The sequence below is a fragment of the Camellia sinensis genome, chromosome 3 (assembly GCF_055761805.1).
Source record: "Camellia sinensis isolate YWXY chromosome 3, ASM5576180v1, whole genome shotgun sequence".
Classification (NCBI taxonomy): domain Eukaryota; kingdom Viridiplantae; phylum Streptophyta; class Magnoliopsida; order Ericales; family Theaceae; genus Camellia; species Camellia sinensis.
This window is the reverse complement of record NC_138963.1, coordinates 25,718,182-25,743,112: the sequence shown is the minus strand read 5'-3', so window position 1 is coordinate 25,743,112 and position 24,931 is coordinate 25,718,182. Positions and strand designations below refer to the sequence as shown.

The following is a 24,931-nucleotide window of genomic DNA, read 5'->3' as shown; positions in this document are numbered from 1 at the left end:
ACACAGGTTTGGTTCGCTGAACAATTTGTTTTGGAGTGCTGCTACAAATTGGTTAAGATCATTGTATCCTGGGAGATAGACGCCACTCAACTGTAAGCACCGTAGCGGGGTGAATCTGTCTTAAGGACAGAGTGTCACACACTCGACTTGGTCTTTGAATTATTTATTCGGTTCTACAAAATAAATACTGTAAGTTTTATTTTATTTTGTTTGAATTGTTTCATTTATTTTATTTACTCAGAACATTGTTTCAACAGTGAGCTGGACTAAAAGTATACGGGTACATTATTTTCATTTTGCCTTTACTATTAAAGTAAACATATTTTTATTGTAAAAATATAATGCATTACTATGGGCTTACTTTTGGGGTTTTTTTTCCAAATTTTTCATGGTGATTATTTTAATTGATTTTTTATGAAAATATATGTAAAAAAAATAAAAAAATGATGTGAAATTTATAATAATTTTTTGACTTTATAACTATATCAATCTAATGTCCAAATAAAACATTTTCTACCACGCTCTCATTAACCAACGAGTTGAGTTTTACATTGGGGGCTTTTTTGAGCTAACTTATAGCTTCTATCTTTTAAAAAATTATTTTGGACTGTTTGGTTAAATTCAAATGATTCTAACAACTTATTTTAAGTCAAAAAAATTGATTCTGAGAAGCTGTTCACCCCTTACTTCTGATTTGGGAAGACTAAATAAGTGCACTTTTTGTCTTTTTAGACTAAAAAGTTGAGGTTGAAAATATGAATGTTTGGGTTAACTTTTTGACTTTTTATGGAAAAATGTGTAATAAAAAATTGTAAAAATTAGTTTGTAGGGAAAAATTAGAATTGGGAATTGTGCAGCCGTAATTGTTGACTTTTGGTGAATAGTGATGACTTTTTAACTTTTTGAGTAACTTTTTGACTTTTTGGCTTTTTTTAAACTACCCAAACTTGGGTTTAGTTTCTGCTGTGGACATGTTAATTCACGGTTATACTCTTAGATTTTCTTATTTTTTATTTTTTTAAAAATAAAAAAAAGACCCAAATGGACTATAGAATATTATTATTATTTTTTATGAGAAATGTAGATAAATAGTGAATAATAAAAAATAAAAGTGAATCGAAAAAGTTACTTCACAGCTTATTTAACAAACACTACTCAGCAACTTAAATCTATAATCCAACAGTTACACCAAACAGATTAACAGCTTCTGATTAAAGTTGTAATTTATAATCTGTTAAGTTATAATTTATAATATATTCTAACAGCTACACCAAACAGGACCTTGATCTTTACTTTAGTTGTGCTATCTCACCTTGGAGGACATTATGGGCTTGGGTCGAGTAAAAATTTGATGCGCAGGTTATAGGCTTTTAAGCCCAATTATGATCACGTGTAATATATAATTATTATTATTTTTCTAATGTTTTTCACATGATAATACCATCGACTCAAAAATAGGAAAAAATGTAGAGTGTATTGTTTGAAACACTTAAAATTTATCATGAATCTCATTTTAATAATTTAAATTATTTATTTTATTAGACATTCTGTAAATATTATTTATTAGATAATTCAGTTAAATTATTTATTTTATTAAACACTTTATAAATATCATTTATTAGATAATTCAGTAATTATAATTTATTTAATTTTTTTTTAACAAAATAAATTATTTGAATCATAAAAACAAGACTTAAATATATCGCCAAGTAGAAGAGGATTGAAAAATTGCTGAAAGCGGGAAGCACGTGAAGGAAGCAAAACACAAACAGACTCCACACTAATGCTATAGAGAGATGTTAATCTCACTCACTTGCCTTCGCAACACGTGTGTCCTCATATAGTCCCTCCCAACTCTCACACCTACCTACCTACCTCCCATCCCAGTGCCACTTTTTCAAACTCTCTCTCTCTCTCTCTAAAAACCAAATGCTCCAGCAATTGTTGTTTGCAGATCAACCACAATGTGGCAAGTAATGTTAGCTGCAGCAGTAGCTGGATCTGGGTTCTTCGCAAAACGCTTCCTCAGCACAACCACCACCAATTCCGATGATCCCAACACTGAAGCTGACACAAAATGTGATCAATCCAAAGAGCTTCAACAACAACAACAACAACACTTGACTACTCCTTCCAAACCCCAACTGGCAATCCCTCTCGCATTTCAATCATGCAATGACTGTAAATCCGAGTCCGAGACGCAGAGCTCAACAGCAGTTGGTGATGGATCGATATTTATGTTTTCGAGTCCTGTGTCGAAGGGAGGAACTGGGTCTCGATTTGGGTCGAAGAAATCGGGGGGAAATAGAGAGGGGTTTAAGACTTCTGGGTTTGAAAAAGTAGAGAGAAAATGTGGGGGTTTTGATCAGAGTAAGAGTGGAAAGAAATTCGCTGTTTGCTTGAAGAAGAGGCGAACTAGCAAGAATTCCCCCGGAAAATGCGAATCATGTTCTTCCAAAGGTTGGATTCCCGTTACATATATACTTAAATACACACGCGAGCGCGCACACACACACACACACATGAAGTATATGCATTTGATACTAATCGGGTGTGGATGTGAATTGATCAACTCCATATTTGTTTTTGTCTAGGGTAAATTACATCGGTAGTCTCTGCATTTTGCTATTTGTGTCATTTTGGTTCCTATAATTTCAGTTAGCTCGATTTTGACTATAAATTTTAGATTTTGTGTCAAATTGGTAGGAAAATGATAGCTAGGTTGGCTGAGATTAATTCATTGAGTTGAATAAGTTTACAATTTTGTGTATAAAAGCATAACACATGCTACTTATGTGCTCCGTTTTCATATTGTATAAAAGGAAAAAAAAAAAAACTAACAATTGTAATTAATTGGACTAAATTGAGACAAAATGATAAATTGAGGGTCAAAATCGAGTCAATTGAAATTGCAAGGATCAAAATGACACAATGGTTAAAATATAGGGACTACCAATGTAATTTTCCCTTTTGTCTATGTATTATTGGGAGAACTGACTGTTTTTCTAAGTTTTATGGCCAAAATATTAGGGACTACCGATATAATTTTCCCTTTTGTCTGTGTATTATTGGGGGAACTGACTGTTTTTCTAAGTTTTATGATTGTGCCCATCAAAGTTGTTTTCAGCAAATAGCTCCTATTTTTGGTCATTTCTTGTTAATATTGCCTGTCAATTATGAGGGATAGTCAAATGAAACTATTATGTATGAAAGTTGATGACACCCTGCTGTCAAGTGAAATTCACATTTTGTAATTTTTCTATTTTGTTTTTCATCCTTTCATAGAATTGGTAAAGTTATATCTGCATCTAACATTATGAACTAAAACTATACCTGTCACCTTTTCAGGCAAAGGCTCTAGCAGAGAAGAACATGCGTGATCTTCTTGCTCAAAGAGAGCAAGCAGAGAGAAATGTAAACATCTTTTCATAAGTGTAATTTTCAGAATCATGAGTTACCTTTGCATTTCCATGGCTCATATCAATATATGCTTGCAGAGATTGGCCGAAGCTCTTGATGCTGAAGTGAAGAGATGGTCGAGTGGGAAAGAAGCGAACCTGCGTGCATTACTTTCGACACTACAATATGTATTAACCTTAATCCTTCTTTCACATAAACATGCATTATGTGTTTCATTTGCATTTATACAGCATTCAGTGCATTAGGAGCTATTAAAGTGTTTTTAGCTATGACATGTACTTAAATAAAAAGTGAAAATATAATTTTGGGTAGAAGTCTTTGTAAAGTTAGTGTCAATTTTTTTAGCTACAAGCCATGCCAGTGGGAATCCTATCAATTTAGTTGCTATATATTCCCAAGTGCTTAATTCTTCTGGTTGCCCAGCAAAAATCGATCACTTTCTTGAATATGTTTAGATCAGACATCAAGGAAATCGGCACAGTATGTTAGTATGAAGAAGGCATAGAACGAAATGAAATTACTCTTTCTCATGCTACTTCATCTGCATTGAACTATTGGCCAGAGTGAGGATTTTGCTGCTGGCACAGAATATTTTTTGAATATCCTGCCCCTGAAAACTAATACATGGAGATGTGGCCTGACCAAGGTCCATATTCTGCATCAATATATCAATTATTATCTGCTAATAGATGCAGTCAGAGTCTTTCATTTCTGTTCCTCATTCATATGTGTAGTTCAATAGATGATCGAGATCGACATAGTTCAGTATTACAATATTGATCCTCATCCTTGCTTGGTTACACTGACTGATTCCTCTTTCTGTAATTTTCCATTTACTTGTGCTCTAAATTACATTTTCATCATCCACAGATCCTTGGGCCTGATAGTGGTTGGCAGCCAATTCCCTTGACTGAAGTTATAACTTCTGCGGCTGTTAAGAAAGCTTACAGGAAAGCCACTCTATGTGTTCACCCTGACAAATTACAACAACGTGGTGCAAGTGTTCAGCAAAAGTATATATGTGAAAAGGTTTTTGATCTTCTGAAGGTATTTTACTGGCTTCGCTTTCTTTTACCAATTTGATCAATGACTATGTTCTAAAAAACTATGAAATAAAGCCTTTCTCCATGCTACATATAGGTGAAAGTGAGCATATAATAATCTCTCTCTCTCTCTCTCTCTCTCTCTCTCTCTCTAAAGCTTGATAAATGGATGCTTGTTCCCAAGTTACTACTACAAAAATGTTACTGTTGAGCTTGATATAGTTTTCTTGTATTGGCATTTTGGTACACCTCAATAGTATGTCTTAAAGTTTGTACTATTCATCTATGATTAAAATTATAGTTTATTTAACTACATGAATACCTTGGTAATTGAGATTATACTATAATTGTACTTACTACTTCTCCATCCATGCTAGTTTTGTAAAAATGGAGGTTGTATCCAAGGAATGCATTGATACGATAATTTACCTGATGAAATGTCTTATGCACATGAAGCCCAGTTTTGGCATCAAAGTTTCAATAGTAAAAATGATTCTTTGGTTAATTAATCATTATTCACTTATTAACATCCGATTACCCCCAAAAAATAAATAAATAAATAAAATGGAACGAAAAGAGTACTAGCCAAGTTCAAGCTTCAGTTATGACAGTATGAGATGGACCTTTAATGTTACAGTAACTTTGTCCCTCTTTAACCCCCAATGTAATGGACTGATCTTTGCCATGAGCGTCATGTAACTCAAATTACATCCAAACAAATTACTCAAGTTTGGTCTGAAGTAACTAACAGTTCTTGATAATCGTTGCAGTACTTTTCTATTTATTGTTTTTGTTTTATGTGTGTTCAGGAAGCTTGGAACAGATTCAACTCAGAGGAGCAGTAGATGGCCATTGCAGCACATCATGTAATTTATACTTGTAGCTAGTAAATATCTCTACGTCTGTCAAATATTTTTAGTTCTTTCGTTAGGTTCCAAAGGTAAGCTCAAGCTTCGAGATTGCCAGGGAAGAAATGTTGGTGAAAGAAGAAGGTTTATCTCTTTCGCTTCATCGTTGCAGACCCTTTAACAGATTAAAATAGAGGTCTGTTCTCTTTCATGCTATGATGATTTACCAGAGGATTTGAGATTCGGATAATTCATACATATATATATATTGCCGGGAAGACAGTTCGGTCGGCAGTAATGAAGGGTTGGAATTGAAATCCCATTTCTGTTTATCATTGTTATTGCATTCCTGTTTCCAGTGTCCTGGAATTCAAGTACATGTACAATATGACACATCTGGTTTGGTGATTAATGGATAGAATTAAAATAGATAGAGCTATTGATTTATTTTAGTTGAAGACATGTTGCCTATGACCTAAACGTTAATGTTCACTTTAGTTTGAAATGTTCATTACAGTACATGTGCTCCGTTACTAATGTGTTGACAACTGCTCTATTGATTAACCCATTGGAGGGTTGAAAGAGAAGAGAAATTGGAAAGTTAAATTTGAAATTAAGCTTAAATTATTCCAAATTCAAATGAAATGTATTGCAAATGCAAATAAAATTATAATTCATGCGATCTCTGTACATATCTCAAATGAACGAGTAAGTGAAATTCATCATCCATTCGGCATTCTAATTAGATTTTGTATTACCAACCCAATCTCTCTCTCTCAAAAAGAAAAGTACAGGCAATTACGTAAACTAAAAAATAACCTCTGTTCTTTAACGTCATTTTTATCCAAACATTATTATTATTATTTTTGAAGTTATAAAACAATCATTAAAAATTATCTGAACAATCTATATAACAATGGAAGGCTTGGTTTGAATTCGAGGGTTCAAAATGTATATGTGTCAACATATGGATTGTTAGATGGATTAAATCCAATGGCTGAAAATATCTTACTCTCATTTGTCCTATTTGAACATTTCAATGGTTGAGATCAATTAACATCAAGATTTGATGGTTCAAAATGTAAGTTCCAAAATCTCTCTCACACTTACTCCTCTCATCTCAAAATCTGTCTCTCTTCCAAATTTCAAAATTTGAGCATAGGCCCTCTCTCTCTCTCTCTCTCTCTCTCTCTCTCTCTCTCTCTCTCTCTCTCTCTCTCCATTGGAGCCCATTCATGTGCTCTTCTTCAACTCCTATCGGAGCCCAACTCTTGCCGGAGACCCAACCCCGAACCCCCTATTACTTTCTTCGTCTTCTCTCTTCCTCCCTCTCTCTCTCCGTCATCCCAATCTTCATCAACAGTGGCAACGATGACTGAATAGAGCCACTGCAAATGACGAATCTAAAGGAAGAATCTAGTATATTTCCAGCAAGAGAGTAAACCAAAAGAATCTGGTATACTGTTCAGGTGAAGAATCTTCTTCTATATTTCCAGCAAGTATATTTTTTTTTGGGTATTTCTATCTTTAAACCAAGTATATTTTTCTGAGTTTCTTTTGAATTTGGTAGTATTTTTTTGAGGTGTCTAATTCTCTTTCTTGAGTATTAATTTTTTTGGGTGAAGCAAGTATATTTCCAGCAGGTTTGTTACTCTAATTCTTTTTCCAGTAGGTTTGTTTCCATTAGGCATTGTGTTTGATTAATTATATAATCAATTTTATTGATGAAGGCACAATCTTGAATTTATTTTTGTTGATTTTTGTCTTAAAGAAATTTCTGGAAAGTCAACAGCAATGTAATAATGAATATTCAACAGTTTGATTATTTAGAGTTCAAGTTTGGAACTTTTGAAGTGAGATTGGTGGCAATGGCAATATGGTATGTTTGAGAATATTCTAGGTAAAATGAGGAAATAGGGTCATGGACTTGTGGTGGTGCACTTAATTTGATTAGCTTTTATGTGAAATTTTCATGGGTGATTGATTGAGCTGGAAGCACTGATAAAATAAAGGCTTTGATGCTAGAGTGTTGCTGTTAGATTAGTAGGAGAATCTGAATCGTTTTTAAACAACAATGATGCAAATCTTTTTTCATCGAGAAGACGAAAGTTTTCCATTAACAAATTAATACATTGACATGAATATATACAGATTACACGGAAATTTATTGACCCCTTGATTAAAAAACTACCCAAATAATTGAAGGTATATTTGAAGTTTGTGATTATATTTGTGTACAAGCGTAATGACCACTGAACACCCATTTGAATGGTTCATGGTGACATGCATTACTGATGCATGATCCTCATCTTTCTTTTTTGGGACTTCAGTAACATTATTTAAACTTCGTGGCTGTTGAGAGTTACACTATGTAATATGTTCTTTTGATCAGTTATTATTTTTTATTTTATTTTCAGGAAAGATCAGTTTTTGTTTGGGTGATTAGCAATGCATATAAGGTGTTTGAAAAAATGCATGTGAGAGATAGAAATTGGTAGTGGTGGCTATTGGGGTGGCGGGTTTTAACTGGTTCTGGAAGGTACAATTTGGTCAATTATTTTTTCATTTATTGTTTAAAAGTATTAAAATAAACTTTGAAGGATAAAATTTTTATTTTTATTTAAACTTTGATGACATTATTAATTTTTTTACATTTGTCTAATATTGATTAACATAAGATTGTAAGTGTACTATAATTAAGCTTTTAGCAAAATTTGTTATAATGATTTATATCAATCGTCTTTTTTTTTTTTTAATTATAAGCGGAGGTCCATAAAATATCAAAAAATGATTTTTTCTATTTGGGACACCGTATGACACATATCATAAACCAATCACAAATCATTATGCCTTTTGTTGTGCCTTATCACCTAACAAAAAAATCATGGGTTCTACCTTCTCTACTAAGCCATGCAATAACACGTGGCTGTGTCGTTGAGACACGGGACAACTGTTTTAAAATATCCTTAAATTGTTTTGACTATCTTAATGTGTCATTGAAATGAAAATCAATGGTTGGACCTATGATGAAACCTCTTACCTCACAAGCTATAGCAAAAACAAATTGCATAGTAAAAAATATTACATGTGTCAAATCTATATAACAAGGAGGCTCTGTTTTTGAATCCTGATGGGACTTTTGTCCCTTTGTCAAAATATAGACCATTAGATTGATTCAATCCAAGGGTTGAAAATGTCTCTCGTTTGTCCTATTCAATCAGAAGATCCAATGGTCCAAAATGTAATCTAATGGCTCTATTTTTGAACATACACCCTCTCTCTCTCTCTCTCTCTCTCTCTCTTACGCACTCTCATCTCTTTCTGACTTCAAATTTTCTTTGGGAAGACAATATGCTGTGTTTGGCAAATCAACAATTTTCTTTGCATTTGTTGCTTTCAAAATTTCAGGATTCAAACTTTTTCCTCACAGCTCTTCATACCCTTTGGCTGAATCCTCTCCTCTTTTCCGTAAGCTCTATCTCTCTCTCTCTCTCTCTCTCTCTCTCTCTCTCTTTCTTCTTCACATGCACACACATATCTTGGCACAGATTTCCTTTGGAGAAAGTTTTGTTGCTTTTTGTGTTAATTTGGTCCCCTGTGACTCTTTATTGAAACACCCATTATTCATCTTCTTGATCTAAAAAATTGTACAGATCTGTTAACACTAAGTTGTGTTCGTATTAATTTTGGTAAAGTTTCTTCTGAATTTGTTAAACCCATGTTCTATTTTATTTTTTGGTGCAAACCCATGTTCTAATTTTGGTTTGATGAGAATGCTTTTGTTTTAGTTATTGCACACTTTTTCAAACTTTGTTTGTTGCAGTTGGTAATTATCTTATGAACCAATAGGTAAATTTTGTTTGTAAATAAAGAGTCACAACCAGTTGGTAAATTTTGTTTGTTGTAGTTGGTTTTAATTTGTGATAATCTATTAAACCCATGTTTCAGTTTGTGAAAGTTCCTTAGACGTATCTTTATCTCATTGTTTTGGATCTAATATCTACAAATCTTTTTTTTTTTTTTTTTTCAAAGAGTCAACTTGGAATTTTACACAAATTGTTAGTGTTATTGGACAATTTTATATGTTGTTTAATTACTGTTTTCTTTTTCTTTGATTCAATGCAGTAACAATAGTTGTTCTTTCTTCAAGTAATCTATATATCAATGGAAGGGTTAGTTTGAAAATATCTTTCAAATTAATGGTCCAGATCTATCTAGATTTAAAAACAATGGCTCAGATTTACTTTTACAAATATCTTTCTCACAAACTATCTTCAATGGTCCAGATATCTTTACCTATCAACTCTTACCAACCCACCTACTGCACTTTACCTATCACTGTGAAAGAAGGAAGAACGAAGGAAGAACAAAGTTCTAAAGGAAGATCAAAGCTTTGAAGGAAGAACAAAGCTCTCTGCATTCCTTTTCATTTTTTCTCCACCATCACCAAGTAAGGCACTCTTATCTCCTCACTTTCTTTTTGTTTTTTCATTCATTTTTTTTACCCCCCTTTTTTTTTTCTTCAGTTCATAGCTCTGTTTTTTGTCCCTATGTTTCTGGACATGGGTTTCATCCCATCATGCATTGAAATGACATATCCCAGACATGCATCATTTTTTCTTTCCAGCTCATGCATCATATAATATGCCAAACAATAAAGAAGTGGACTATTGAAAGCTAATGTTAAAGAAGTGATCTTGGGACGAAGTGGACTATAAAGAAGTGAAATGATGAATTTCCCATGTACGATTTTCCTCAAAAACATCAGTAAACAAATCCATACAGAGCTAATGTTAACATTAAAAATCTAAAGCAAAAAAAAAAAAAAAAAAAAAAATTATGTGTTGTGTTTTGTTCTTAGTTCTTTTTTTGATTTTCTTTTTTCAATTAAATGAGTTAATGTTAACATTAATTGGGTTGAGATTTTCTTTAATAATCAATGGGGTTTCAACACCCACTTTCCTCTCTATCAAATGGGGGTTAAGGAAAAATGGGATTCATGTTATCAACGGGTTAAGGGAAAAGGGGTCTCATAACTCTTTATTAACACCCATTGTTTGGTTCTTAGTTCTTAGTTCTTAGTTCTTTGTTAATAATGAAGCAAAAATAAATAAATAAATTTATGTGTTGTGTTTTGTTCTTAGTTCTTTTTTTGGTTTTATTTTTTCAATTAAATGAGTTAATGTGATATTTGATTACATTTATGTGTTCTCATTGCCTAAAAATTTGTTAGGCTCGCATTTATTTTATTTTATTTTTTAATTCTATATTGATTTATTTAACGCTTTGTTTTTTTTATTGACAAATAGTAACATTTTATCAACAATCCCATGATTCTTTGATTTTGAATAGAGTTGCCTATCTCAATGTGCTTTTTTTTTTGACTTAAATGTTATTTGAGAGAGAATTTGTACAGCCATGACCATATCCATTTGTAAATGGGTCAAAGAAAGGTAGAAATTGATTTTTTGGGTCCAACATTATCATCCAAATTCAAAAGAATATGTTTAATTTAGGTCTATATTTTGCATATTTTTTAGTACAGGGATAATTCTTCTACTCTCTCCACTCCCCCCCCCCCCCCGGTCTCATATGCAAAATCTGCAATCACCTCAAACTGAAATCCTATTGTTGAAGCATATCATGCAGTCCAATTCTCTTGATTCATGAACAATCCAATAATCACCTCCTATGGGGAGTTGGTTTTAAAATGAAGTGCTAACCACCCTCTTCCCAACTTTGCCGATCTACTCTAGCCTTGCTCGATCTCCCCCCTAAAGCTCCAACTCCCTCTTCCCAGTCCCGACTTGCCCTTCTCTCTCAGGTACAATTTGTGTTCTTTTTAGTATCATTGTTTGTATAATTTTGAATATTTTTATGTGGTTTATGAAATCTGTTTGTATTTTTTTTGTAACCATTCCTATCTATTACTTATATAATTTTTTTTTAATCTATTTTCTTATTTAATTGTATTAAAGGAGAATTTGTAATGTCCCTTGGTTCTTCGGTCGTAGAATGGTGAAGCTATGTCAAAGGTATGAAAATTAGGTATGAATTTTTTCTAAATCCATTTCTAAAATTTGATTTCTTCTTGCTTAAAGATTAACAATTTTTGGTGTTTCTAATATAATCACCATATGTAAGAATATTTTTATGTGATTCATGATTTTTTTTTGGATTTTTTCTTGCTAAAGGTCAACAATTTTCGAGATTTCTAATATAATCACTATTTGTAAGAATATTTTTTATGTGATTCATTATTTTTTTTCCTATGTATTTTTTTTTATCATTTGAATAGTCATGAAATTTGTTTGTACAATTGAGGTTCAAGTCATTTTAAAAGCATTATAACTACACTTTTTGTTATTTTGTTATTTCCCAAGCCTACTTCACAATATTTCCTGCACATTTAAATGACAACTTCTTGGTAATTAGCAATACATTTTACTGCTTTGCATTTTTACATTCAAAATTTGTTGTACATGATTTTCTAGAATGAAATCGCCTCTAGATGATCTTTTGCGTTAGTCTGCAAGAAATAATTGAAGTAATTCTGATTATGCTTTTACGAGATCATCCAAATAATTGAAGGTATTCATTGACATCTACTTTTCATATTTAGTAATAGGTGTAATATCAGTTTTGCCATGGACTACCAGATTTGTTATGTTCATGAAAAACAAAGAATTTAAATTTAGTGAGATGTCAAATTTGTTCCTACATGCAGTATTTTTTTTTGGTTTGCATATTCGGGATTTTTCTTCCAATGAACAACTGGATAAGTGAATATTGTCCTGAGGGCACAACAAGATGGTGAATTTGATGGCCATGGATGTCATGGATTTTTTTTTTATTAATTTAAATACGTTCGTAATTTCTAAGCTTATTTCTTTTAATGGGATTAAGTGAGAAACAAGAGATGATGTACTATTAATGATTGTGTAGGATCTTAGATTTTAAAGATTCAAACAGTCTCATCATTGTCTAATGAAATCATGCATGGTGTAGTCAATAATTTGCAATATTACTGAACATTATAAATTTTATATGTTTATTCCTTAATTTGCATTAAGGTTAGGGGGAGTTGTTATTTTTAATTGAGTTCTGTAAAGTGTGTCGTACAAGTAAAATTGTTAAAAATTCTTTAAGAAGAATAAAAAAATGCTATGGACTCCATAAATTTTAACATGATATGTATAAATTATAATTATATTTTAATCCCAATATTTTGTACATATTCATTTTTGCTTGCAGGATTATTGTTTAGATTCATTTTTTCCTTCCAAATTAGTTTTAGTGTTTGTTGTGGCCAATACAAGCTATCCATTTCATATCATCTTTGTTTTTTTTTTTTTTCTCTCAATTAATTTGTCATGTGTTGCTTCATGCATTGTTGGGAATATAAAATTGTGGCCTCATCATGTCTGTCAAAGATTAAAAATATTGTGTTTTGGACTTATATAGTAGTGATGACACAAATTTTTGATTTTTTTGTGAATTTTGCGATGAATAGTTTGTGTTTTTTAGGGCTTTTTAATTTTATTTTTTATTATTTGATCTATTTACAGAGCTTAGATAATTGGAAAAATGTGAGTTCATCAATGTGTGTTCTATGTTTGCTTCATTGTAGTAATTCATTATCTAGATCAAAGTGTTTGGAGAGGTTTGCCTAATTCATATTTTTGTTGTTGTTGAAATTTGCTCCCCGATTCAACTAGGAAGACTTCTATACAAGAGTTATCCTTTTATTGTTAAGTTTCACTATGTAAAACCTGTGTAAACTTCTCTCTTACATTCATGTTTAGAATCTTTGCTCAATACTATTTTTCATGTGTGTTTCAGCCAATGATGGGATCAGAATTATGCTTACCACTAGTTTATTTAGAGCTATCAAAGAAGTAAATGAATTTTGTGCTGAAAGAAGGGGATTAATTACAAAACAAATTGAAAGAAGATTATTTGTTGCTATGACAATGTCCAGTCCAAACCAAACCAAACCAAATTAAACCAAGTCTTAAGTCCCATTGCTATGACAATGTCATTGCAAAAAATTGTGAAACATGCAATTATCACTCTTAAACATGGGTTTGTTGAGTTTTTTTGGTATTGTTCAAATTGAAATCATAAAATTATCTGATTCAATAATATTATATTAAGCTATTCATGCATTTGTTATTGTTTTTCAAATTATTTTTATTACTGCAATGAGTTCATTTTGTTGTCAAATTAGAGTTGCTTTTAAAGAATCATTTTGTTGATTTCTCATATGTATTTTGATGCGATTTCTCATAGCTATTAGTTTTTTAAAGCGAATTTAAGCGAGTGATTTTGTTGCAGGTGACTGATCTGTTTTAGAAATGCTGGGTTATGTTGCTTCTTTTTATGTGTGTAGTTGGTTGGCTCTCATTCTAAACTAGATGATTAATTATTATTTTTTTTAGTTAGATAGGATGATTAATCTTTTGTACCAAAATATTCATTCACCTTTTCTTGAAGGTATTGAAATTTGTTAAAGTGAAAAGGTTACCAGTTATGATACTAATTCAGTAACATCCTTTTATTGAAGGTTTGCTATACATGTGTCATTTTGACGTGGATTGAATTCTAAAATTTGCTGTTTGGACTTAAATTTTAGCAAATATTTTTAGATGCTATTCTTTGCTTATGCTACACTGTAATATAAAATTTATTATTTGGACTTTAATTTTGAAGTTTGTTATTTGAAATTTATGGATGTTTTTGCCAATTTACTGTGTAGAAACAATTTCAACTTCTTATTTGTAAAGTATTAAACTGGAGTGATATATCATTTTAAATTGATTTATTACAATTGAATTCCGTAGCACGTGTGGTACTAAAAACATTATTGACCGTGCCTTATCCCTAGTTATATAATATGGCTAGCTATCCATCGGACTTGAGTTCTGGGACTATGAATCCCCCGAACTATTTGGTTAAATTAGATATGTATCCTGTGTTTGTTTTTTAGTGAATCCAACGTTTGGTTGGACGGACTGGATAGGATAAATGAACAAAAGATTATTTTATCATTTTTCAATTGTTTACTAAGTAATAATAATATTAAACATATCTTTAATATTTTAATTATTTTTAGCTAGATTAAATAAAAAATTATTTTATTTTATTTTTTACACAATTAAATAAATTTATTTTTTAAAAATAAAATAAATAAAATATCAATAAAAATATATGTTATTTTTTTAATTAAAATTTTAAATAAATTTGTTTTTAAAAAAAATAATAATTAAACAATGAAATTAAATAAAACATCTATTAAATTTAAATAATGAAATTAAATAAAATATAAACAAAATTTTAAAATAAAACATTAATAAAATATCTATAAAAATTATTTTTAAAAAATTAAATAAATAAAACATCAATAAAAAGTTAAATAAAATTATTTTATTTTTAAATTAAGACATTTAAATTTTATTGAATTTTATTAAATATAATACATAATTAAATAGCAGAAGGTCAAAATGATCATTTTACCACCTAATCTCAACAGTAGATAGTCCCCAAAAAATTGTCCCATACCCCCCTAGGATACAATAGTCCTCTATATAGGGGATAAGGAGTCCGGTTGAACTCCATGTCCGGCGGACTAAAAAAAAACAAATGGCGGATTGGATGGTTCCTCCGGATTACAATCCGCACAGTAAATAGTCTCCCCTTATCCCTCCAATCAAACACACCCTAAAAATAAAAAAGGTACAATATAATTATATTAAAATTGTGAGACTTATCATATTTTTGTTGAACTTTACATGAGGGCAGTGTAATTTTCTCTTCGTTTCTTTATTAAATAGAATGTCCTATAAAAAGGACCGATAAAAAACCCCTCTTTAAAATGGTTAGTTAATTTCTTATAAAGTAATGATACGATTACAACTATGCTTTCTATTACTTGTACTATCCCTTCAATTCCGGGACATCCAAATCTTAGTTAATGTCCACGTTTAGTCGTTTTATCTGTTTTTTACCCGCCAAAAAACTTCACAACCGATTTTTAAAGGACGCTGCAATAATAACGAAGCATCAATACCGCAATGTCCACGCTCACCACCTGTTCGACAAAACGCCCCACGGAGACCTCTATTCTCTCAACTCTCTTATCGCCTCGTATGTTCGCAACAATGACCCTCTCACGGCATGGAATCTGTTCGTTCACATTCATCGCATTCGTTCCGACCTCAATGCCTACACTTTTACGCCTGTCTTGGGCGCCTGTTCGTCTTTGTCAAACTCCAATCGCGGCCAACAAGTCCATGGTTTGATGATCAAACTGGGTTCTGACTCGGGAATTGTTACGAAAACTGCGTTGATTGACATGTACTCCAAGTATGGCCAATTGGGTGACTCGGTTCATGTCTTTGATGACATGGGTTTCAAGGATGTGGTTGCTTGGAACGCAATGCTATCGAGCTTTCTGCGCCATGGTTTCCCTGTGAAAGCGCTGCGTGTATTTGAGGCAATGAGGAAGGAAAGAGTGGAATTTAGCGAGTTCTCGTTGTGTTCTGTGCTTAAAGCTTGTGCCTCTTTGAATGCAAAGCGACAGGGTAAGCAAGTTCATGCACTGGTGATTGTAATGGGCCGTGATTTGGTAGTGCTGAGTACGGCTTTGATTGATTTTTACTCGGGTGTGGGATACATCGATGAAGCAATGAAAGTTTATTGTAAATTGCATCGCCAAGCGGATGATATAATGCTTAATTCATTGATTTCTGGGTGCATTCAGAATCGAAAATATGATGTCGCTATGTCGATTATGAGTGCTATGAAACCTAACGTAGTCGCGCTAACCAGTGCCCTCGTTGCGTGCTCTGAGAATTCAGATTTGTGGATTGGGAAGCAAATACACGGCATGGCTATCCGTCAGGGCTTCATCTCTAATACCCAGTTGTGCAATATATTACTGGACATGTATGCAAAATGTGGGAAGATTTTGAATGCCCGTTTGGTATTTGATCAAATGCCTCAAAGTGATGTAGTTTCTTGGACAAGCATGATAGATGCATATGGCAGTCACGGACATGGGTGTGAATCTCTTGAGCTGTTCAAGAAAATGGGGGAAGAGGGTAATCGTGTTGCGCCTAATTCTGTGACCTTACTTGCTGTTTTATCTGCGTGTGGGCATTCAGGTCTCGTGGAACAAGGCCAGGAATGTTTTGCTTTGTTTCAAGAAAAGTACGGTGTGGATCCAGGTCCAGAGCATGATGCCTGTTTTATAGATATATTAGGTAGGGCAGGTCGGATTGAAGAAGCGTGGCGACTTTTTCATGATATGGTTGACAACGGTATTAAGCCTACTGCTGCTGTATGGGCAGCACTATTGAATGCTTGTACACTTAACCAAGATGTCACTAGGGGTGAATTTGCTGCTAAGCAGCTCTTTGAGTGGGAACCAACTAAACCTGCGAATTATATAGCGTTGTCGAATTTCTATGCGGCTGTTAAAACCTATCACCTACTTCACCCACTTAAACCTACTCCACTAAACCTAACCCACTACACCACTACCACCTCACCTACTCCACTAAACCTAACCCACTACACCACTACCACCTCCACTTCACCTACTCCACCTACCACCTACTACCACCTACTCTTCTATATATAGGAATCATTGTAACATTCATCAATCAATAATACATAAATTCTAACATGGTATCAGAGCTATAAGATTTAGGCCTATATTTCTTTCTCGCCGGCGGGCAGTCGGCCGGCAATCTTGCCTTCGCTGCCCGCTGGAGTTTTCTACACATACTCACTTGACGATCTGCGTTGATTCATGATCAGACAGTCCAATTTTGTTCCTGCCCCTTTGTTTCTGCCGCCACCGAGCTCGCCGGAGAACTCCGCCATGCTGCTCTCGCTCAGTCACCGGAGAACTCTTCTGTTCAATCCTTGATGGTGTTGTCATAGCTACACGAGACCAACAAATCTAAGCCCAGTTGAGAGAGACGGGATAATTCATTTAGGAGCTGCTGTTGTTGCACATCAAAATCTGGCAACAAATCTAAGCCCTCTGCTGCAATATCTCTTGCATTTAAAGATGATCACAAGCGACTTGACTGAAAATGAATTGTTGTGTATGTGTTGTGGCTCTGTGTGAATGTGTGTATGAACTGCTGTGTGTTGTGTGTGGAGAACCAACCCGAGAGAGAGAAGTTGGGTGGGTTTCTCTTCTCTAAACCATGCTCCACAGGCTGTTAAAGCTCCAAACACCAAACACCCACCTTTATTTTAATATTTCCACCCATTTATTTTAAACTTTTCTTCCACCAACCCACCAACCCACTGATTCTATATTTTATTTTATCACCCATCATTTCTTTTCACTTTTTCTTCCCACCACTTTCAATCAACTTGTCTTGCATAGCGGGAAGATTGATAAAGAAAAATATTCCAATACAACAAAGCACACCCATTCTTCTTTTATTTATTTAATCACACTCACCAAGTTTGTTTCACTCTCATTATCACATCCATACACACCGGTATCATGTTGTCTTCAACTTTCTTTTATTTATCATTTTAAAATACACCCTTATCATGTTGTTCCCCACCTTCTTTATTTTATATATATATATATATATATATCTCTTTTTATTATATTCTATTACTCAAACTCTCCTCCATTTGATTTTAAAATCACTTATTTTTTATTTATTTTTTCCCAAATCACTTTTCCTCCTTTTTAAATACCCCCACTTTATTTTTGAAACAATCACACTGATATTTTTCATATAATCCATCTATAAATATTTTTTTATCTATTTTCTTTCTCCCTTGTTTTCTTTCATTTTATTTTTATTTTTTCAACACAACACTCCCAAAAAAAAAAAAAAAAAACATTTTAAAACATTTTACAAACTTGCCATTTCTTCATGCCGGGGATCAACCCCGATCAGCATTTTACACCAAAAAAAAAAAAAAAAAAAAAAAAAAAAACACACAAAACAACCACATCCACAGGCGGGATTTTGCTTCTCTACTCTGCTGCGGGTCGCTTTTTCTTGCCTCCGTCCTGGACGGCCCTTGCCGGTGTTGCCTCCGTGTTTCCCACTTCACCGAGCACGTTCACTCCCCCATACTCCTCCACTACAGCATATGGCGGACCTCCAAATCGGAACATCACGGTGGCCTTCCGCTTCAGCTCCTTATTTTCCGCCTTTAGCACACTTATCTCTGCTCGCGCATCCTTATACATGCGTTGGAGCAGAGCCAGTTGGGTGTTTAACTGCTGCACCTCATTTGTCCTACTCTGCAGCCGGTACGACAAGTTTGTGACCGCAGTCATGGTTTCAACACATGACTTCAAAGTATACTGATTGGCCTCAATATCAGTTTGCACCGCCATTTTTTGCTCCACAGACCGCATCGGAAAGTTCAACGGAGCAAAACCAGAGGTGTTTGGTTGAGGTTCACTGGCCACCGCACTGGTTATCTCTCTTGTTGACTCGTTGAGGTCGGGAAAGAGCGTGAGCAGACCACGGGAAGAGGAGGCCATGTTCTGGGTAGCTGGACGGGAAGAAGAGGCCATGTATTTGGGTTGCTGAGTGTTTCAGCGACGCAGCGATTTTCGACTGGTACTTTCAGAGAAGGATTGGTTACAGAGTGTTACAAAGTTTCTCTCTCCGAAAACGCAGAGTTTTTCAGAGAAGGGTTGGATCCAGAGTATTTTCAGAGTGTTTCAGTCTGACAATGTTCAGAGGTTTCAGCCTGGTTTGGTTTCCACAGCCTCCGCATTGGTTTATATCGACACTGACGACGCGGCCGACACGCCACTCTGTCGCTCACGTGCCTCGCCGCGTCTCCGACTCACCTTTTGATGGCTAGACGCTTTCTGTCGGGCACGCCTTTTGATGAAGTGGGCGCGCCTTTTGAGGGCGCGACTTTTGAGGGCTCACTATATATATCCATATATATATATATTTGGGCAGCCTATATACACCATCATACAGTGTATTTTTTAAGGGTCCGACAAGACTCTGTAAACTGTCCTGACATTGATTCCGGTTAGCTCCTTCATGGGTCCGACAAGACTCAGTAAACTGTCCCGACATTGATTCCGGTTAGTTTCTACAAGGGTCCAGCAAGACTCCGTAAACTGTCACAACAACTGTCACAACACCTTTTGAGGGTGCGACTTTTTAGGGGTCCGACAAGACTCTATAAACTGTCCCGACATTGATTCCGGTTAGTTTCTACAAGGGTCCAGCAAGACTCCATAAACTGTCACAACAACTGTCATAACATTGTCTGCTACAACAGTCCGACATGACCCCATAAACTGTCTTCTACATCGGTCTGACACAACCATCCAGTGTCTTCTACAACGTTATGACACCACCATACAGTGTCTTTACCATCGGTCTGACACGACCATACAGTGTCTCCTATCCTCTTTTCTTTTATGTATTCGTCTATTTTCTTGTTTTGTTACTCTCTCCAAACTCAAGTTGGCTAGTTCCTATCCCCCTTGAGTTTGCGGGGGGCTGTTAAAACCTATCACCTACGTCACCCACTTAAACCTACTCTACTAAACCTAACCCACTACACCACTACCACCTCACCTACTCCACTAAACCTAACCCACTACACCACTACCACCTCCACTTCACCTACTCCACCTACCACCTACTACCACTTACTCTTCTATATATAGAAATCATTGTAACATTCATCAATCAATAATACATCAATTCTAACAGCGGCCATTGGAAGGTGGGATTCGGTTGACTTGCAGAGAAGCATTATGAAAGATAGAGGGATTGCTAAGGAAGCAGGGAGTAGCTGGGTTGCCATTGCCAGCAGCAATGAGAATTAAACTGGCCTATCGAGTTTAGAAAAATTAAATGTCAAACCTTCAACAATTTTCAGCATCAGAAAATGAATTGTGTTACTTCAGGATTGGTTGATTCAATGTCCATTTGGGGGTGGTCATGGTGAAAACAGTAGCACCACCATTGATTTTGCTTCATCAAAACTTCATTTGTCATCAAGGTCAGCTTTCCATATCAGCTTTCACTTGATTCTGGAATTGACTTACTGATATCAGTACAATATTTTGACATCATACATGCACTTCAGCACTTAAAACTGATCTTGTCTTCTTTCAAACTATGGCAGCCACCTTTGACTGATGAACCTGTTAAACTAATACACCATGTGGTTGGTTGTATTTAAACATGCACAGCTTCATGAAATTTTCTTCTGAGAAGTCAATAAATACAATTTATGTTTTTGTGCTCGGAACATGTATTTTTTTTTTTAGAAGTGTGACCTAAGGCATGTAATTTGAATAAAATTAACAGGAAAACTATAAAGGAAAAAATGACAAAATTAATTTCTATTTCATTCACTTTTTTCATTCCCTCCACAAATTTCTCTTCAAATTCAAGATTCAAACACAACTTAAATGTTAACAGTAAGCTAAGCAGATGCAGTCTGTTTGCCATGCCGAAGTTAAAGCAGATTGAAGGACTACGGACCTGTTTGGAGTAGCTTGTTAAGCTGCCTATCTCTTGTTATTTCGGGAATCTGTATTAGACTGTTTATGAGAAAAAGTAAATAAGTTGAAAAACTGATTATTGGGTGACAGATGCTTCTAGTTTCTATTTACTTCCCTTGTCCCATTTTCCCTGTCCTCGCTTTGCCCGTCGTCATTGTACTGATTATTAGCTTAACCATGTATCCCTCCATCCCTTGGTTTAGCAAAGCTGCCTATCTAGTCCTTATTTGAAGTGGTCAATGGCAAAAAAAAAAAAAAAATTAAAAATTTTAAATTAGTCCCTACACTTTCAATTAGTTAAATTTTGACTTTTAATTTTAAATTTTATGTCAATTTAGTCTTATTGATAATATCGTTAGTGATTTTGACAAAAAGTGATTACTGAATTAGTTGAAATTAACTCGCTAAGATGAATAAATTTATAATTTTTCTTCTTAAAGTTTGATACAAATCACTTATGTGTGTATTTTTCATTACAAAATTCTACTAGATATAATCAATTAGACCAAAAATTTAGATAAAATCATAAATTTAAGGGAAATTACTCATCAGGGCTAACTTTTAAAAATTATTACATATTTATGAAAAAATTATAATTAAAATTATTAACATTTATAATGTCATCTAATTTTTTTTAAAATTTAAAATCAAAATCAAACTAATTAAAATTACAATAATCAAAATTGTACAAGAAACAAAATATAAAGATTATAGAGTAATCATTTAAATTTTATAATAATTATATATATGAAATTATACTTCATTTTCTACATTGTTTTATATAATCACAACTCACAGGAAGAAATACTTGCATAACAATAATACTCTTAAGAAATCTCAAAAGTTTGGATTTACTACTAGAGTTATTTTTTCAATTGTTAAATAGTAAATTCTCTTATGTTTTGATATCATATTGCGGATGATTAATCATCTGACACACTAAAATGTATCTATCATTTGGATGTTTTCATTATTTTATTTTTTTTGGGTTTAGATGTTTTTATATGATTTTTTTTTAGATAGTTGTTAAATTTCTTTTATATAGTTGATATTTTAATTTAATTAAGAGTGTTTATTTTAGGGGATTTTTTTTAAGGTCCATGGTATTAAGATTTTATAGCATAAAGGACACCCAATATTTTCATAATGTCTAAGATCCCTCAACATCGATCTAGAAAAAATTCGATTCAGAGAATTTCTCTGGATACATCACAAAGAAAATTCCAAATGGGGCAGAGAAAATTGAAATTTCACTAGATTTAAACTCTTTTAACATATATTGCAAACAAGTTAGAATCCTTCAGCATTGTTTGGGAACTTGGTTTGGGGCTAAAATAGCCACAAAAAACAAAATAAGTTATTTTAGCCACAACAAACAAAACATCACATTCAACCCATAATCATTGCACTCTTCTCTCACAAAAAAAAAGTCAAAAAAGTTAAAAAGCCAAAAAGTGCTTCCCAAACCAAGCTTTTTAGCCCAGGTTAAAATAGCTAAAAAAGTCAAAAAGCCAAAAAACCAACCCACTTCCCAAACGACACCTCATAATGAGTTTAAAATTTACTCAAAACCAAACCATTGCATATCATGGTTTGGTTGGTGAGCATTGAAATCATGAAATATATACAAACAAACTATAGATTTCCAAACCAGAGAATTTATGTGGTCCAAACCAAAGAAATTCAATCCAGACCAGAGAATTTCTCTGGTTTAAACTAGAAAAATTTGGTGGGGATGAGAAGAGAGGGATTGAAGAGAAATAATCAAACACTTGGAACGCATAAACATAGATTGAACATTTCAATCCAGAGAAAATTGAACAACTAGAGAAAAGTTCAATCTAAAGAAAATTGAACAACCAGAGAAAATTTCAAACCAAAGAAAATTGAATTACTCAAACACCAAAAATAGAGTCAAGTAGATATCAATTTCATAAGCTTCAGAACCAGAAAACTTGTTAGGCCAAGTTCTCGGTGACATTTGAAATTTCAATATTCGGATTCAAAGAAGACACATTCTTGACTTCAATCTTTAGATCTCTGGAAATGTTTGCAAATTCTCTACTACCATCGACAAAGGTCTTGGGGAAAATCACTTACCATGAACATCAACCCAAGCAATCGAACTTTGATTCCCACTCTCCAAATCAACCCGCAACATTCAATAAAAATCAAACAAGCAACAAACTCCCCCATATGAGTATAACAAAAATTTATTGAATTCATTCAGAGAAAATCATAGAAATTTCCCAAACAATTGATAGAAATTCGACTTCACAGAGAATTTCTTCAGACTTTCCAAATTTCTCTAACCTTCCCTAGAGAATTTCTCTGATGTTTTGGTACTTCATAATTTCTACCATTTGATTCCAAATACTGTCATTCACCACGAACTCTTCTCTTTTTGACTCAACCTCCTCTGTTTCTTCATCTTCAACCGAAGCTATTTTAAAATCTTCACCACCGACAACTTCTTGGCTTGGACTAATGCAAGCAGTAATCAATTGATTTTTTGCCGCTACATGAAAGATTTGGAGGCTTGAAGACATGCGAAGTTTGCGATGATAGTGCAAAGAGAAATGAACTTGCAATTGCAATTGCAATTGGTTGAAGAAAGTCGAACTATTATACGATTGTTTGAATTTAGGGTTTTGCATTAGAAAGTAAGCGTTTCGATTTAGGCAAACGGGAGGTAATTGACATACCTGACGGCGCCATGAAGCTCCAAAGGGAGTTTACAGTCGTTGATGGCGTCGATAACGCCGAAGAGATGATTGGTGATCTTCTTATTGGGCTTTAGAGAGGCCTCCGACAAAGATGACACCCACCTAATTTTGGATACGCAGCCACGACCCACAATTCCGATCAGAGACGATGCTAAGTCAGCAACTCTCGCGACCCTAGTTGCCATGGCTTGGTGGCATCGGAAATGAAGACCGAAAGAGGAGAAAGGAGCAGAGAGAGGAATGTGCACAAAGATAGAAGGTTTGGTTTGGATAGAATGAAGATCAGAAAGAAAGAGAGAGAGAGTCAAATTCCCTTATTTGATAGATGAGTGTGGGTTTAGGGACCTTAAACATCAAAAAATAATATTATGGATCTCTTTCAGACTAATTTTCCTTTTATTTTACAATCTTATGATTATGGCTTATTTTGGGAAGAGAGTTAAAATCACTTCCCAGTTTTTAACCTACTTCATTTCTTACAAAAAAAAGCCAAAAAGTAAAAAAATAAATAAAAAAATCAGCTTTTAACTATCTTCTCAAAACACCCATATATATATATATATATGATAATCCAATTATAACATATTTACATTTAATTTTTTTAATAAATTTTATATAATTTCTATTTCTACATATTTTTATTTTCTAAATAAATATAAAAAAAATTAAATAGTTAGAATTACTTTTAATTTTATATTACAAATTCTTCTTCTAATTTAAATATTATTATTAATATCAAAATAAGTATTTATTTTATTATTTTATAATTTATTATATATCATACAAAATTATTATATGATAATTGCACTTTTATAATAAAATAAAATTATAATTATAAAATACACAAATAATTTAATTAAAATTAATATATATATATAAATATTCAAATAATAATTTTATCGAACGATAGAATTAATATTATCAAAATAAATAATTAAAATTATTTTTTAGAAAACATATTATATTATTTAATTTTTTTGTTTAAAAAAATAATACTAAAATAGGATAACTCGTGGTGGTTTTGCTGACTAAGAAAGTCAAACAACAAAGTCAAACAACAAATAAGGCCCACACTACCGACACTACCTACTGCATTCATGCCTAAGAGCCGTGTGAAACCTTCAGAAGAATCACCAAGCAGCATGCCAAACACGACCAAATCAAACCTGTATATATATATATATATATATGAGAAATGTTAGGTATCATGAAATTTTTTTCATGAAAATGATCATGAAAAATTTATGATCCTTAGATTACCTTGATTAGTGTGTGGTGTTTTATTCTAAGTGTAATCCAAAGGTCACAAATCGTTCATGATCATTTTTATGAAAGACTTTTCATGATACCTAG

At 33.3% G+C, this 24,931-nt stretch overlaps 2 protein-coding genes and 1 long non-coding RNA gene across 4 annotated transcripts; all 3 read left to right on the top strand.

Moving 5' to 3' along the window:
- Nucleotides 1-1,869: 1,869 nt before the first annotated feature.
- LOC114267843 (auxilin-related protein 2) lies at nucleotides 1,870-5,763 on the top strand. The gene is made up of 5 exons (XM_082919334.1): nucleotides 1,870-2,460; nucleotides 3,349-3,414; nucleotides 3,498-3,587; nucleotides 4,291-4,467; nucleotides 5,273-5,763. The coding sequence occupies exons 2-5, from the start codon at nucleotides 3,373-3,375 to the stop codon at nucleotides 5,306-5,308; spliced, it is 345 nt and encodes a 114-aa protein (XP_082775460.1). The 5' UTR covers nucleotides 1,870-2,460; nucleotides 3,349-3,372; the 3' UTR covers nucleotides 5,309-5,763.
- Nucleotides 5,764-6,520: 757 nt separating this feature from the next.
- LOC114267831 (uncharacterized) lies at nucleotides 6,521-13,968 on the top strand. Of its 2 annotated transcripts, none has more exons than XR_003631067.2 (3): nucleotides 6,521-6,780; nucleotides 9,598-9,761; nucleotides 13,649-13,968. It is a non-coding gene; the product is annotated as an uncharacterized LOC114267831 (long non-coding RNA). The 2 variants fall into 2 exon arrangements; XR_014363626.1 differs by lacking the exon at nucleotides 6,521-6,780 and adding an exon at nucleotides 6,821-8,779.
- Nucleotides 13,969-15,151: 1,183 nt separating this feature from the next.
- Nucleotides 15,152-20,591, top strand: LOC114267920 (pentatricopeptide repeat-containing protein At5g66500, mitochondrial-like). Its single transcript, XM_082917450.1, has 2 exons — nucleotides 15,152-16,781; nucleotides 20,052-20,591. The coding sequence occupies exons 1-2, from the start codon at nucleotides 15,285-15,287 to the stop codon at nucleotides 20,166-20,168; spliced, it is 1,614 nt and encodes a 537-aa protein (XP_082773576.1). The 5' UTR covers nucleotides 15,152-15,284; the 3' UTR covers nucleotides 20,169-20,591.
- Nucleotides 20,592-24,931: the final 4,340 nt, after the last annotated feature.

Coding starts and splice junctions, on each gene's coding strand:
- LOC114267843 (XM_082919334.1), top strand. CDS start 3,373: ATGCGTGATCTTCTTGCTCAAAGAGAGCAAGCAGAGAGAAAT. Junction 3,415..3,497: donor GAGAGCAAGCAGAGAGAAAT/GTAAACATCTTT, acceptor ATATGCTTGCAG/AGATTGGCCGAAGCTCTTGA. Junction 4,468..5,272: donor AGGTTTTTGATCTTCTGAAG/GTATTTTACTGG, acceptor ATGTGTGTTCAG/GAAGCTTGGAACAGATTCAA.
- LOC114267920 (XM_082917450.1), top strand. CDS start 15,285: ATGTCCACGTTTAGTCGTTTTATCTGTTTTTTACCCGCCAAAAAACTT. Junction 16,782..20,051: donor TAGCGTTGTCGAATTTCTAT/GCGGCTGTTAAA, acceptor TCAATTCTAACA/GCGGCCATTGGAAGGTGGGA.